The sequence below is a fragment of the Apus apus genome, chromosome 2, assembly GCF_020740795.1.
Source record: "Apus apus isolate bApuApu2 chromosome 2, bApuApu2.pri.cur, whole genome shotgun sequence".
Classification (NCBI taxonomy): domain Eukaryota; kingdom Metazoa; phylum Chordata; class Aves; order Apodiformes; family Apodidae; genus Apus; species Apus apus.
Window position 1 is genome coordinate 10,796,352 of NC_067283.1, and position 12,429 is coordinate 10,808,780.

At 42.4% G+C, this 12,429-nt stretch overlaps 1 protein-coding gene across 4 annotated transcripts in view; it reads left to right on the forward strand.

Moving 5' to 3' along the window:
• The window catches only part of ZMYND11 (zinc finger MYND-type containing 11), a 108,299-nt gene extending 102,012 nt beyond the window's left edge, over positions 1 to 6,287 (forward strand). For all 4 annotated transcript variants that reach the window (XM_051612591.1, XM_051612593.1, XM_051612592.1 and 1 more), the window contains 2 exons: positions 1,038 to 1,223; positions 6,094 to 6,287. In XM_051612591.1, the coding sequence (XP_051468551.1) occupies positions 1,038 to 1,223; positions 6,094 to 6,216 (309 nt within the window). In that variant the 3' untranslated portion in view covers positions 6,217 to 6,287. The remainder of the gene's footprint in view (positions 1 to 1,037; positions 1,224 to 6,093) is intronic.
• The last annotated feature ends 6,142 nt before the right edge of the window (positions 6,288 to 12,429 follow it).

Sequence of the window (12,429 nt, forward strand, 5' to 3'; positions counted from 1 at the left end):
TTTCACATTCTTTTCTATTTTTGTAACATCCACCCTTAAGAAAATGAATTTAAAAAGCCTTTCCAAAGAGACCACATAAAAATGGTCTTCATGATTGCTTTTTAGGCCATTTCTATACCAAAAAACATTAGTTTGAACAGAAAATTCCTGCCTTTTATATCCTTTTGTCCAGCAATCCTTCTAGCCTTTTAGCCTGATCTAGTTATCCTTTTAGCCTTTTGTCCAGTTTATGATCCAAAAACTAAACTAATTGTTCATTCATGAGTATCCATCTCCAAAGCCTTTGTCTCCATTGTCAAGTGTTTCAATGCTATTCATAAATTATTCTTATTTTGTCCATCTCCTGACCTAAACATTAAATAGATTCACTGAAATTTGTTTCAGTTTTCTTATCTAATGATAACCTGTTTACAATATGTAAACCTGAGCTGGTCAGCTTTGGCTGGAGAGGGTAAGACAATTTAGAGGATGAATTGTCTCACCTGACTTAAGTACATGGCTTAGGACAAGATTAATTTCCTTCTGGGTGAAGGACTATGGAGTAAACCTAGGATGTTTTAAGTGTTAAACCTGTAGGATTAAGGCACCAAACTTTTAGATAACTGAGCAAGGGCAAAGGAATCCCACTGACAATGAGTACTGATAGGTACCTCTTACTGAACTCAGGGATGTTCTATTTTCTATTTCCATTGTGCCCTTGCTGTAGATTTGTATGCAGTTGTAGATTCGGAAAAGAGAAAATCTTTGTTTAAGGTAAATTAATAAATTTGTAAATCAATCATTGATAAATTACACGTAGATGCCTAGCAGAATAGAAATATGAGCACATTTTTATTTGGAATGTTTCTTATGGGATGGAATTTTTTTTATATATAACTCTAAAGGAGAGAACTTTTTGTTTTCCAAATAGGAGAAATCTCTACTTATGTGACCTCCATCCACATCAATAATAGAGGTTTAAGCAGTAGAGGTTTAAAGAAGATACTTTTATTCCAACAGTTGTTCATTGAGTTGTTTTGCTGACTCTCTTATGGCAGCTGCGTACAGAGATGGAAGAAGAGAAAAGGCAGGCTGTAAATAAAGCTGTGGCCAACGCACAAGGAGAGATGGACAGAAAATGTAAGCAGGTGAAGGAGAAGTGCAAAGAGGAATTTTTAGAAGAAATTAAGAAACTAGCAGGACAGCACAAGCAGCTGATTTCCCAGACCAAGAAGAAGCAGTGGGTAAGTGTCAAAAACATATTGCAGGACAGTAAGTGCAAATGTATAATGAATACTACATGCCAGTTGAAGGTTATTTTTTTCCTTAACTGGTCTGTTGGCTATAAGGTTTGCTCCTTCATATTACTGCTTTCAAATTTTCATAACCTCCAACTTTCAACTCAAAGTTCTGATTGCTTTCCATCTTCATTGTGTAGTGTTAACAGTGCCATCTTCTTGAGTCCAATCAAATTCTACTATGAAAATATCTTTCTCTAAATGCAGTTTTACTGCATGTAAGTAATTCTGCATTATGTTCATAGTCCTTTGATCTCAAGGCCCTAGAGGGTACAGTATCTAGCTGCATCCATTTATATTCCCCTGCTAATAATGCTGGTAGTGTTACTGTTTTGGCCTTTGACAGGCTGAGAGTTGGGGTTGTTCAGCCTGGAGAAGACAAGGCTCTGGGGAGGCCTTGTAGAGGCCTTCCTATACCTGAAGGGGCTACAGGAAAGCTGGGTAGGGGCTTTTTACAAGAGTATGTAGTGATAGGACTAGGAAGAATGGCTTTAAACTAGAAGAGGGTAGATTTAGGTTAGACATTATAAAGAAATTCTTTAGTGTGAGGGTGGTGAGACACTGGCACAGGTTGCCCAGGGAAGTTGTGGATGCCCCCTCCCTGGAAGTGTTCAAGGCCAGGTTGGACGGGACTTTGAGCAACCTGGTCTAGTGGGAGGTGTCCCTGCCCATGCAGGGGGGTGGAACTAGATGATTTTTAAGGTCCCTTCCAACCCAAATAATTCTCTGAATCTATTATTTTCTTCTCCTAGCTTTTTTTTGTGGCTCTTTTATGTTTGTTTTTATTTAAGACGTGACTTTCTGAAGTATATTTCTCTCCCTTGCTCAGTCCTTAACCCCAAATCTGCAGCATTACGTACAAAAAAAGTATGCCCTTTAGAAAAGTGAAACAGCCATCTAGCTTACTGTTCTATTACATGCTGCAGGCTTTTCCCTCTTCTTGTTTTGTGCCTTCTGTTTTCAAGCCAGACGTGTGTTCTCCCACATGGCTGTACAGCATCTACTCAGACATGGCAAGTGCTGCAATGCTGTGCTGTTAGCCTGTAGCACAGGTGGGTGGAAACTGTTAGGCTGAGGAGCAGCGGGCCTGGCACACACACAAACTTTGCTGTTCCTTCGCTCCTTTTCGTAGAGCAGGGAAATGAAAGCCATCGGTTCAGGAATCACGGTGCGCTGCGGTAGCTGTCTGTAACATGCAGGAGGGGTGGGAACAAGATTTTCTGCCCGCTTCTTTTGAGCGTTGGTGGTGGCAGATGCGGCTGAGCAGCGTGCGGGTGCCTTGCCACAAGGTGGCTCAAGATCTGAGCGGTGAGGGACCCCAACCCTGCCCCTGCCACTGCCCCTGCCACTGCCCCTGCCCCTGCCCCTGTCACTGCCCCTGCCACTGCCCCTGTCACTGCCACTGCCCCTGTCACTGCCACTGCCCCCGGGCACCGCCAGCCCTTCGCCCGAAGCTCCCCTTTCTCTTGCACTCTTCAGGGCTGTTTGTTTATGTTCAGCCTCGTTAGTCCTTCTTCATGCAGATTAAGTGATGGTCCCTGTGGAAAAGTGAAATAAATACGAAGGTGAGACAATCCGTTGCTGACCATCACAGTCATGAGTTTGTTGTTTGTAAAGAGAATTGCGTCAAATGCCAGAGCTCCTGTAGAGTCTTCATTTCTGTTCTAGTAGAGATTTTACCGTGGGAGTTAAGATACTGCAGTGCTTGGGACTCTCTCAGTTAGGAAATTCCTCCCTGTCTACCTGTCTCTGCAGACCAAAGAAGTTCTTGAGGTTTTGGACTTGATCAAATTACTGTGTTTAATGAGCCACCAGCTGCTGGTGTCTGCCTGAATGCTTTTGCCTGTGGCACTTGAGAAGGAATTGAATTGTCTTTGCCCACTATAGAACTACGTCAAATTAGTTCCCTTCTGTTCTAAGTTGAGTGCACATGTGAACTGTTGCCACTGTTTAGTCGATATACAGTAACTCAATCACAGTAACTTGGTTGTAAGTCTGGCCTCAGCTGTACCTGCTTTTTGGTTTTCTTGAAGGCAAAATTTATGAAGAGACTCCCAAGACTTAACTTCCATCTGCTTCAAAGTGCCTTTAACCCTGGCACCACATCCCTGCATCTTATGGTCATATGCATAAAGCCTCTTTCCAAGCAAGACAATTAAAGATATAAAGAGCATTTGACAATCTTGCCTATTTCTGTGGCTCCAGAACTATATGTCAATCACCACCTTAAATAAAGGCATCACACAGGCAGCTGGTTTGCATGTGGTAGGAGAGGGAGGGTACAGATAAACACCTTGGCATTGAAGCTGATGGATCTGCCTGCCAACACACAGCCTCAGGCCGCTGGAGTTGGTCCAATTACTCAACTCCCCAGTGATTTTTCTTTTGGTGGTACTAATGACAGTCCCTGGCGTGTAGTATTGCTCTTGTATGCTGCTATTATAATAATGATACCTCCTTGCCAAAATCTCATGTAATTAACACACATACTAAATGAGTTTTGGTGGCTTTGCTTTTTAATTAGAAGCAGAAGCCTCTGGTTTTGCGTAATGCAGATGTCTAGGCTTGGGAATACAGCTGCTATTATTCATGCTGTATTTGTCTTTTTCTCATAAAAATCCAGTCAGGATTAAGAGATCATTTTGCTTGTGGCGTACAGGCATGTGAGAAGATCCCAGCCCTCAGGAGCCTAAAACATAGTTAAAGAACTTTAAAGTTAAAGAAAGTTAAAGATTTTTCTGTTGTGCTAACTGGTCACAGTCTCTTTGGCTTAACCCAATCTCCTTTTTATACCTCCAGAAAATTTGGATTTAATACAGATACCTCAAGTAAATAGCAAATGAAAGGAAGAAATGTAAAGGCAAGGTTAACAATCAGGAGATTATGCAGTTTGACAGCCTCCAGAGTACAAGCTAGGGTGCTGGTCTTGCCACATGTTCTGGTACCAGCTTAGATGACACTACTTTCCTTTTATAAGTGGAGATTTACATCCCACGCTTATGGCCAGCATATGTAAAGGGAAGCAAAGGATACACAGATCAGTTTTTCTCTCCTGTCTTAGCTTTTTTGATCTCTCCAAGCAAGCACATGTGAAGCTGGTCTCTGGGCTGAGGCCCATGCTGTATGTAATGGAGAGGCACAGCTGTTCCCTGCACCTTTACAGCGGATGATCCTAATGGTTCCCACAGGCTTGTGGACAGCCAGCAACATGAAAAAACAGGAAAGCAGCTCTTGAGAGGACACTTGTTTGCAGACGTTCCTACAATTAAACTTCCCTCGAGCTAAGTTATAAACAAACTGGAGATATTCCCTTCTCATGAAGCTAGGGCAGTCCCTTTATTACTGATGTAAATAAATAGCAGTTTAACCAATGTCAGTGTCGCTTTTCTGGGAACCATCTTGTAGTAGTGTGTAGGACTGTTGTGTTTCTGTTTTGTTTTAAGGTGGTTGGGCTTGTTTTCATTTTAATTCTGTTTTATTAACAATGCTGTAGCTAGGCAGGACATAACAAGTAAATTGTGTTACCCTGTGGTTTGATAACAGCCTGCACAGCCTGTGTGGTATCTCTCTGTTCACCATCATGCAGTAAGCATTCCAGACTGGATTTGTAGAGATACTCTCTGATTTTGAGCAGACCAAATTCAGAAAGACAAATCTGAGGTCATCAGGACCTGGCTTTCAAGGGCTTTGAGTATAAGTGGCTCCTTGAGCAGCAATGCCATCCTACTTTACAGGATTTTGTCAGAATGGTAGTTAATGCTTTTGCAGCAAGCCCTGAAGGGGTATAAAACCACCTGGAGACAGGGCACATCCTGTCTGGATGCCATACCTCCTTGTTGACGACCTGTAGTCTTGACCAGCATAATTATTCCCATTTTTTAGTTCCTCAGAGGCCACAGGGTTATTTTCCAGGTAGTTCTTCCAGCTACCAGTCAAGTGGGGATGTTCTGTGTGTACCAGGGTAGACATCTTCCTTGCTGCAGCACTCCTCAGAACCAAGTATTTCTGCTGAAGTCACAGGCTGTGCAAGCATCTCTATTTCAGGAGCTTTGTGCAGTCATGGCAGCCAGGACAAAGTGCAAGAGCCCATGTTGCCATCCTGTGTACAACAGGCCTTCTCTGGTTTCTGGAACATTTGAAGGAAAAGACACTTTATTACTATTCCCAGTAGCACTGACATAGCATGAGGTTTTCCTTTCACAATATTGCAGCACTGTCTGTCAGCAAAACCCACTGACAGTAGCCTCCTTGCAGACCTACCACTTGGTCATGAATTATTCTCTTCTCCAGTGATGTTACAGTTGTGACTTTTGAGATTTTCCTAGCCCAAAAATGATCTTCCCCAGCAACCACACAGCAGGTCAGGCTTGTGAAGAAACCTCAGAAATGCTGATTTTCAAGCTTGCACAGAAACTTTTCATGCCAGAAGGGCCCGTTGATTTATTGTAGCTTTTAAGACATAGATCAGGGTTCTATTAAACAAATGTAGGGAAGAAGACGGTTCCTGTACTTTGTGGCTGAAAAATGTCTGTCCACTGCCCTGGGAAATGAGTTTTCTTAAATAAGAGATTATTTTTTCAAAAGCAATCATCCAGACTCCAGAAAATATGAAAGCACTGTGCAGATTTGCTGAAGGTTGCTGCTTTACTCAGCACGTGTGAAAAATGCCCTGCTGCCTTTGGATGCCCCATGCATACATAAAAGAGAAGTATTGCTCTGCACGTGCTGGTGCATCCATGAGCAGGTGAGAACACTCGTGTGCTGGGAAGGAGGGATCCTGCCAGGGTGGTAATCTCCTCTCGTTTGTTCTCTCCAGTGCTACAACTGTGAAGAAGAGGCCATGTACCACTGCTGCTGGAACACTTCCTACTGCTCCATCAAGTGTCAGCAGGAGCACTGGCATGCTGAACACAAACGTACCTGCCGCAGAAAAAGATGAAAGAGTTATTCCTCCCCTGGAAAACCACCCCGATGATTGCTATTCTCAGACACAGCGGTTTTTGTTTCCAAGAAGCCAAAATTGTTTAGAATTTGCTTCCCATTTTGCACCAGCCTTTAAACACTTTTCGTAAAAGAAATTTTGCACAGTAATTTCAATCTTCTGTTTAATGCTCCTCCGAAATATTTTCCGCAAAATGAATTTAACATCTGTGGGAGGAGGTTACTTTAAATAATTTTAAACTAGAGGATTTGTTGCATTTTCAGCAAATTTTAAAACATTTTTAGGTTTTACAGAGATTTTAATCTTTAAAAAACAGCAGATCTCAAAATAAAAAAGTCATACAAGTTTAACAAAAGGAACATTTAAAAACTAGATCTGAATGTAAGAAGTATAGAACTGTTTCAGAAAAGAGAAGCATACTACCTTGTTGTAACATTTATTTCTTAACCTTGTTGAGCTGGTTTTGTTCAGCTTAATTTTACTGTTTAAAGGCATTATCTATTGGTTATACCAGTGGGTACATGATTGAATTTAGGGAACAGGGTTGACACAGCAGGTGCTAGTCCTGCGTATTTTTTCTTAAATATTTCCCAACTGTGTTTTATTTTCATTATTTCTTTTCAATATATAACTTTTATAACAAAATATTAGCTTTGATCTTGTAGTTTAAAATCACAGGGAACTGGGGTAATCTTTTACTGAGCTGGATCTTAGAGAAAAATGAATATTTAAATTTTGAAGTTTGCACATTTCATCTTTGTCCTAACATGAGTGCTTGTAACAAGAATAAGAAAAGCAAAAAAAAAAAAAAAGCCAACAACAACAACAAAAAAACCCAACTACCTTTATTCACACATGAAATGATGAGGCATACAAATTTCTTTACTGCACCCCCCCCTACCCCCGCTTCAGCCTCCCCAATCCAATGTCATTTGACTGCCTATGATCTGGTGTCACCTGGTCCATTGTAACTTGATAATAAAGGAGAAAAAAAGCACTTAAGTTTCACAGAAGCCGTTATGTTTGTAGTAATGGGTCATTGCCTAATAATGAGCTCCATCACTGTACTCAGAATGAAGAATAATGCATGTTAATTTTCTTGTATTAAAGATGCCGTGATTTGTAAAAAGTCTGTATTTTGCGGAATGTCTGGATTAAGAAGCATTACCAATAGGAATGGATCGATAGTTGAAAAATTATTTCTTTTTTTGTTTGTTTTATATATAGATATATGAATTGCATCCATGTTCAGAGACATTTTTTTAAATAGATGTAAAGCTGACTGAAATAGCTTTTCTTTTCAAGTGTCTCCACATTTTAGGGTTTTTTTCAAAGACTGGTCTTAGACTGAGTCGTATGCCCATTAATCATCCAGCTATTTTTTGAGAAGTTAGAGGAATAATTTGTAAATATTTATTTAGATCTTTGATATTTATTGAAAGCAATTACATGATGGAACGATGGAAGCTGAAGAATCAGGAGGAAAGCCTTTAAAAAAGTTTTCTCTAGGATTTGTCAGGGTCATTGTAAAGATGAAAATATAACTAAGACTTCTGTGAACTACCACTGAAATCCTGATCTTTTTTTACTTACAGTGGTGATATAAGTTAATTGACTAGATACTGCCAAATAATGCCCAAAATGTTGCAGAAATTAAGTGGCAAGTTGATTGGGAAAATAGTAGGAAGATGGTAACTTGTATTACCACAGCTACATTATTGCCTAATTAATGTGTAATTAACTTTTGTCGCCTCTGTGTTGTGACTGTAAAACACTTCACAACTAAAAATCAATCTTGTTCGATTACTTTACAAGTTCCAAAACTTCGATCCACCCCTATGAAAGCAAGTTATTGTGGAAATATTTTTGGTGTAAAATCATTCCAGAATATGTAATATTTAACTGATAGCTGCATGAAAGTAAGATTCGTGTTACTTTGGCTTTTTTGTCTCTGTTGACACGGTTGCACATTTCCAAGTTACTACAGCGTGAAAACTGTGTGTTTTAAAGAAAAAAAAAAGAAAAAAAAAAACAAACAAAACAAAATGAAAAAAAAAAAAGATTGTGGCCTGGTTTTGTATAAGTTTTAGGTAAAATTACAATTGATTGTTTTAGGAATCATGATTTAAAATTAATTTTTCTGCAAATCATAAAGCTATATTAAAGTGTTGAGCTTAGCCACTATGCACATTGTAATTATTCATTGTGGCTGTCCAGTTTATGATGCATTCTGGCATTTTGTAAGCTGCTCTGACTAGCAATATATAGAGTCATTTAATGTGTTAACATTGGTTAATAAATGTATTTAAAAAAACCAACAAAACACTGAAAGTGTCTGTGTTGATTTTGGCCAGTTGTGCTCACACTCTTGGGTGGCCATGCATGAGACTGCTATTTGTGTTTGTCCTCACCTAGAAAGACTTAGGCAGTGGATAGGGGAGCTGTGCCTGAACTTGTGGGGATCTTGCTCCTGACCTGAGGTGGGCTGGCAGGGCTTGAGCATTTAACATGGCTCTTGGCACCAAAAGTGACCCTTTCCAGCACGTTCTGAGCCAGCAGTCTCTGGGAGCTGCATCCCTCATGTTCTGATTTTGATGCCAGGGCCTGCCAGCAGCGTGGGCTCACAGATCCCCTTCTCCCTGTGCTTCCCCTCACCAGTAGCCCCATTCTGCCTCTTCCCTAAACTGGTCCCCACCCCTGAGCCTGTGCCCATTACATATTCATTAATAAAATAATTTTGTCAGGAGGGACTGAGGGGACTCTGAATCCAGCTCCAGCCTGGACTGTGACAGCATTTACCAACCCAGCCCTGTGCAGCAGTTGCTCTCGTTAACTCTTGAAGTCCAGACTTGCTGCCAGCAAGGTGCCCAAGGGCTGAGGGCCCACGCTAGTGCTGCTGCCCACAGGCCATGTCCCACAGCCACCCCTAGAAGAAGGGTCATTTGAGATTGAGCCACAGGCAAGACAAATTGTCCTGGAGCCCCATCATGACTTTGGGGCTGCAGGAGGGGCACTGTAGGACTTTGTTTCTCTGTGGCAATTCTAAATTTCCCTGTGGGAATTAAGACCTGGCATGACCTGGTAGTCCCAGGAAAAAAACATTTTAAATCATTTCAAAAATTGTATTTCAAATATTTAAATACCCCTCAAAAGTATTTTATTATTTCAAAAGCCACACTTTACTGTTCTTACATGAGTCGTAGCATTTTACCCAAGACTGCAAAATTTATTCATTCATCTTGATGAAAGTTGATTCAATACAAAGAACCAGCACAGCACATGTATTGCAAATGAAGCATTTATCCCGAATCAAGCCAGCAAAGCAGGATCAGGAGCAAACAGCATCTGTGTCCACCAACCCTGTGCTCCCTGTCCCAGGCCTTCTCCTTCAGTGACTGCAGCCAGCCTCCAGGACAGCACTGACCACCAGCACTCCACTAGCAGAAATTCCCAGTGGAAACACTCCCCCTCATCCCTCCCTGTGCACATTTGTTGGTTCAGGTGTCACCAGTGGGGCTGGCGGTGCTTTGGTAGCTATCACTGCTTCCCACCTCCAGCACACAATATAGGTCCTCCACAACCCTATCACACACCCTATCCTGGGCCCTCTCATCACCACCTCTGCAATGCAGAGCAGGACATTTGTCCCTGCACATCCCCAAATCTGCCACTTACCCTCCACCAGAAATGCTGGAATGAGCTGAGGCTGCTCTGAGCTGCTGCTGTTTCACCACCACAAACAAGGCTCCTAGTGCATCAGGCTTAAATGCATTATCTGGCTTTTTATTGGTGAGTTTTCCTTTTTTTATCGTTGTTATTATTGTTGCTATTAGCATTATTATTGTTGTTACTATGCAATAACAATAATAATCTTAACTCTGGCTGTTGCTTCACTTGAAGGAGGAGCAGTGGTTTCTGCCTTCTGCTTCCTTTAGGTGGAGTGAGCTGCCCAGCTCAGGGCTTCTTTGCCTTTCCATGGCTGAAGTGACTGAGTATGTGAAATATGTTTGGGATTTGTTACCAGTAGTTAGGGGCTACCCAGCGAATTTTAGCCTCACTGAGTGAGAGCACATGTGCAGCCTGTGCATATGCTTTCCAAATGCTTTCATGAATCAAACTGGGAGGGGTATCAAAGGGAGAAAGGCCCTTCCTGCATTGTTTTCATGTTAAGGAAATTCAATTGCAAGTGAAAAAGTCCTTCCTTTTGTGAGAAATGTTTCTGCATTTAAGTGGGAGATATTCATAGCTAATGTAAAAGGAGCCTTCCAAACCCCTGAAAAAAACTGTCGTTTTATCTTGATAAAACCTATTTGCACATGTCAAAAGGCTGAAAAGCCTGTTTGAGTAATGCTCTTAAAAAAAATAAATACATTTTTAAAAATTGCTGCATTGCTTAAAGTTCAAAATTGTAAAATTAGAAAAAAAGAGAGCTCAGATAAAATTAACTTTAAATGCCCCCTCCTGCTCCCCCCATCCGTGCCTGTCCCAGGACGTCTCTAGCCCAACAGCCCTGGAGCGCCCTGTGGTGAAGTGTGGAACGATGCCTTCAGGCATGGCAAACAGCGATGGAGGGGCTAAAATTAAGTATAGTGTCTGCCTTGCAGATAATTGTTACATGAAAGGGGACTAATAATTCAAGATAATACAGACGAAAGGCTGAGAAAGAGTGAGAAGAGGTCATGGTAAAAGGCAGAGTGATGTGTTTGTTTATGAAGCCCTCAGCCAGTTTCTGTTAACTCCCTGGAAGTAAAAACTGAGATGGCATAAAGCTTCAATGGAAATAGGATTTACCCCAGAGAGGTACCTAAAAATAAACTGGAGCTCTGCACAGAGAAGACACAGTGAAGCTGGTTAGTATGAAATGCTTTACTAGTGTTTGCAAAAGGACTTCTTGGGCAGAAAACAATGTTTATTAATTAAGCCAGAGCACTATTTCATTTGTAACTACTTTGTTAACAGGAAAAGTGCCGTTTGCAGCCAGGCTCTGCAGGTGGCTCTGGACTTGCTGCCATGCCAGGTCCCTGCCTCTCCTCTGATCCTGCTCCCATGGGAAGAGCACGTGGAAGCCAGCTCCATGCTGGGCCAGTGCTGAGCCACGATCCCTTTGTGCTTGGACTGGGCAATGCGATTTTGTCCCTTGTAAAGGCCTTCAAGGTGAAAAATGGCGTCATTAAAAGCAAAAAGAGAACCGGTGCCTTGTACACAGCAGCTCTCGAAGCCCTTGCCATCAGGAAAGAGGCTTTTGCCTGGTGTGGGCCACCCCCACACACCTTGGCTCATTGGGGCACCCCTCACTGTCCTCGTTAGGAGGAGCAAGCACCGTTTCCACGAGAGCTGTGTGAGTCTGGCAGACTCACACAGACACAGAGAGGTGTCCAACCCCCCGCAGTGCGGGCAGCCTGGTGCGGGCAGGGAGCTCCTCCACTGCCTGTGCTGCAGCTCAGCCCCTGCCAAGGACAAGCACTGGCTCCTGCAATAAAACCACCACCAGGAACTCCGCCATGCACGGCTGATGCACTAGAGAGGCAATTTCTTTGGGTGACAAAACATTTGCCTGAGTGACAGAGCCTTTCCCTGCATTTTCACAAGTCTGTAAAGATGATGAGTGCTGGAAAGCTTTTTGTTTTTTTCCCCTGAAGAAAGGAGAGATGTGCAACTCAGTAATGCAATTGCTTGTTATTTTTTTCCTGTGGACCCTGGAGCCAGCAGCTTAACTCTGGACTCCTGCTGTTAAGCAGTGGCCACGGCAGTGAGCAGACTGCTCCATGCTCACCAACTTGGGAGTCAGTGCTGGATGGTGAGCAGGAGCCCAGGACCACTCTCCCCTTCTCACCAGCAGCATGGACACCACATCTCTGTCCAGTATTTGGTTGGGTGCATCACTGCATTTGCAAAAACAAACAAAAAAACAAACAAACAAAAAAAGAACCAAACAAGAAAACAAAACCCCAAGACCTGTAGATTGTATTTCACTGCAGTTGGTCAGGGCAATGTTGGCTTTTGGGGTCCACACAGGAAGCAGGAGAAGCTCACACCATCAGTCTGCTGCTGAGTACCCAGTACTGGCTGCCTGCCCATAGGTGAACCCTGGCTCCTGCTTATAGTGCTACCAGCTCCTGTGGAGAAAGCTCTGAGCCACCTCAGGCTTGGCCTGGTTCAGGAGCCTCCTCTCAAAAACTACTGACTATAATAAGCATCAGCTGCTGTAGG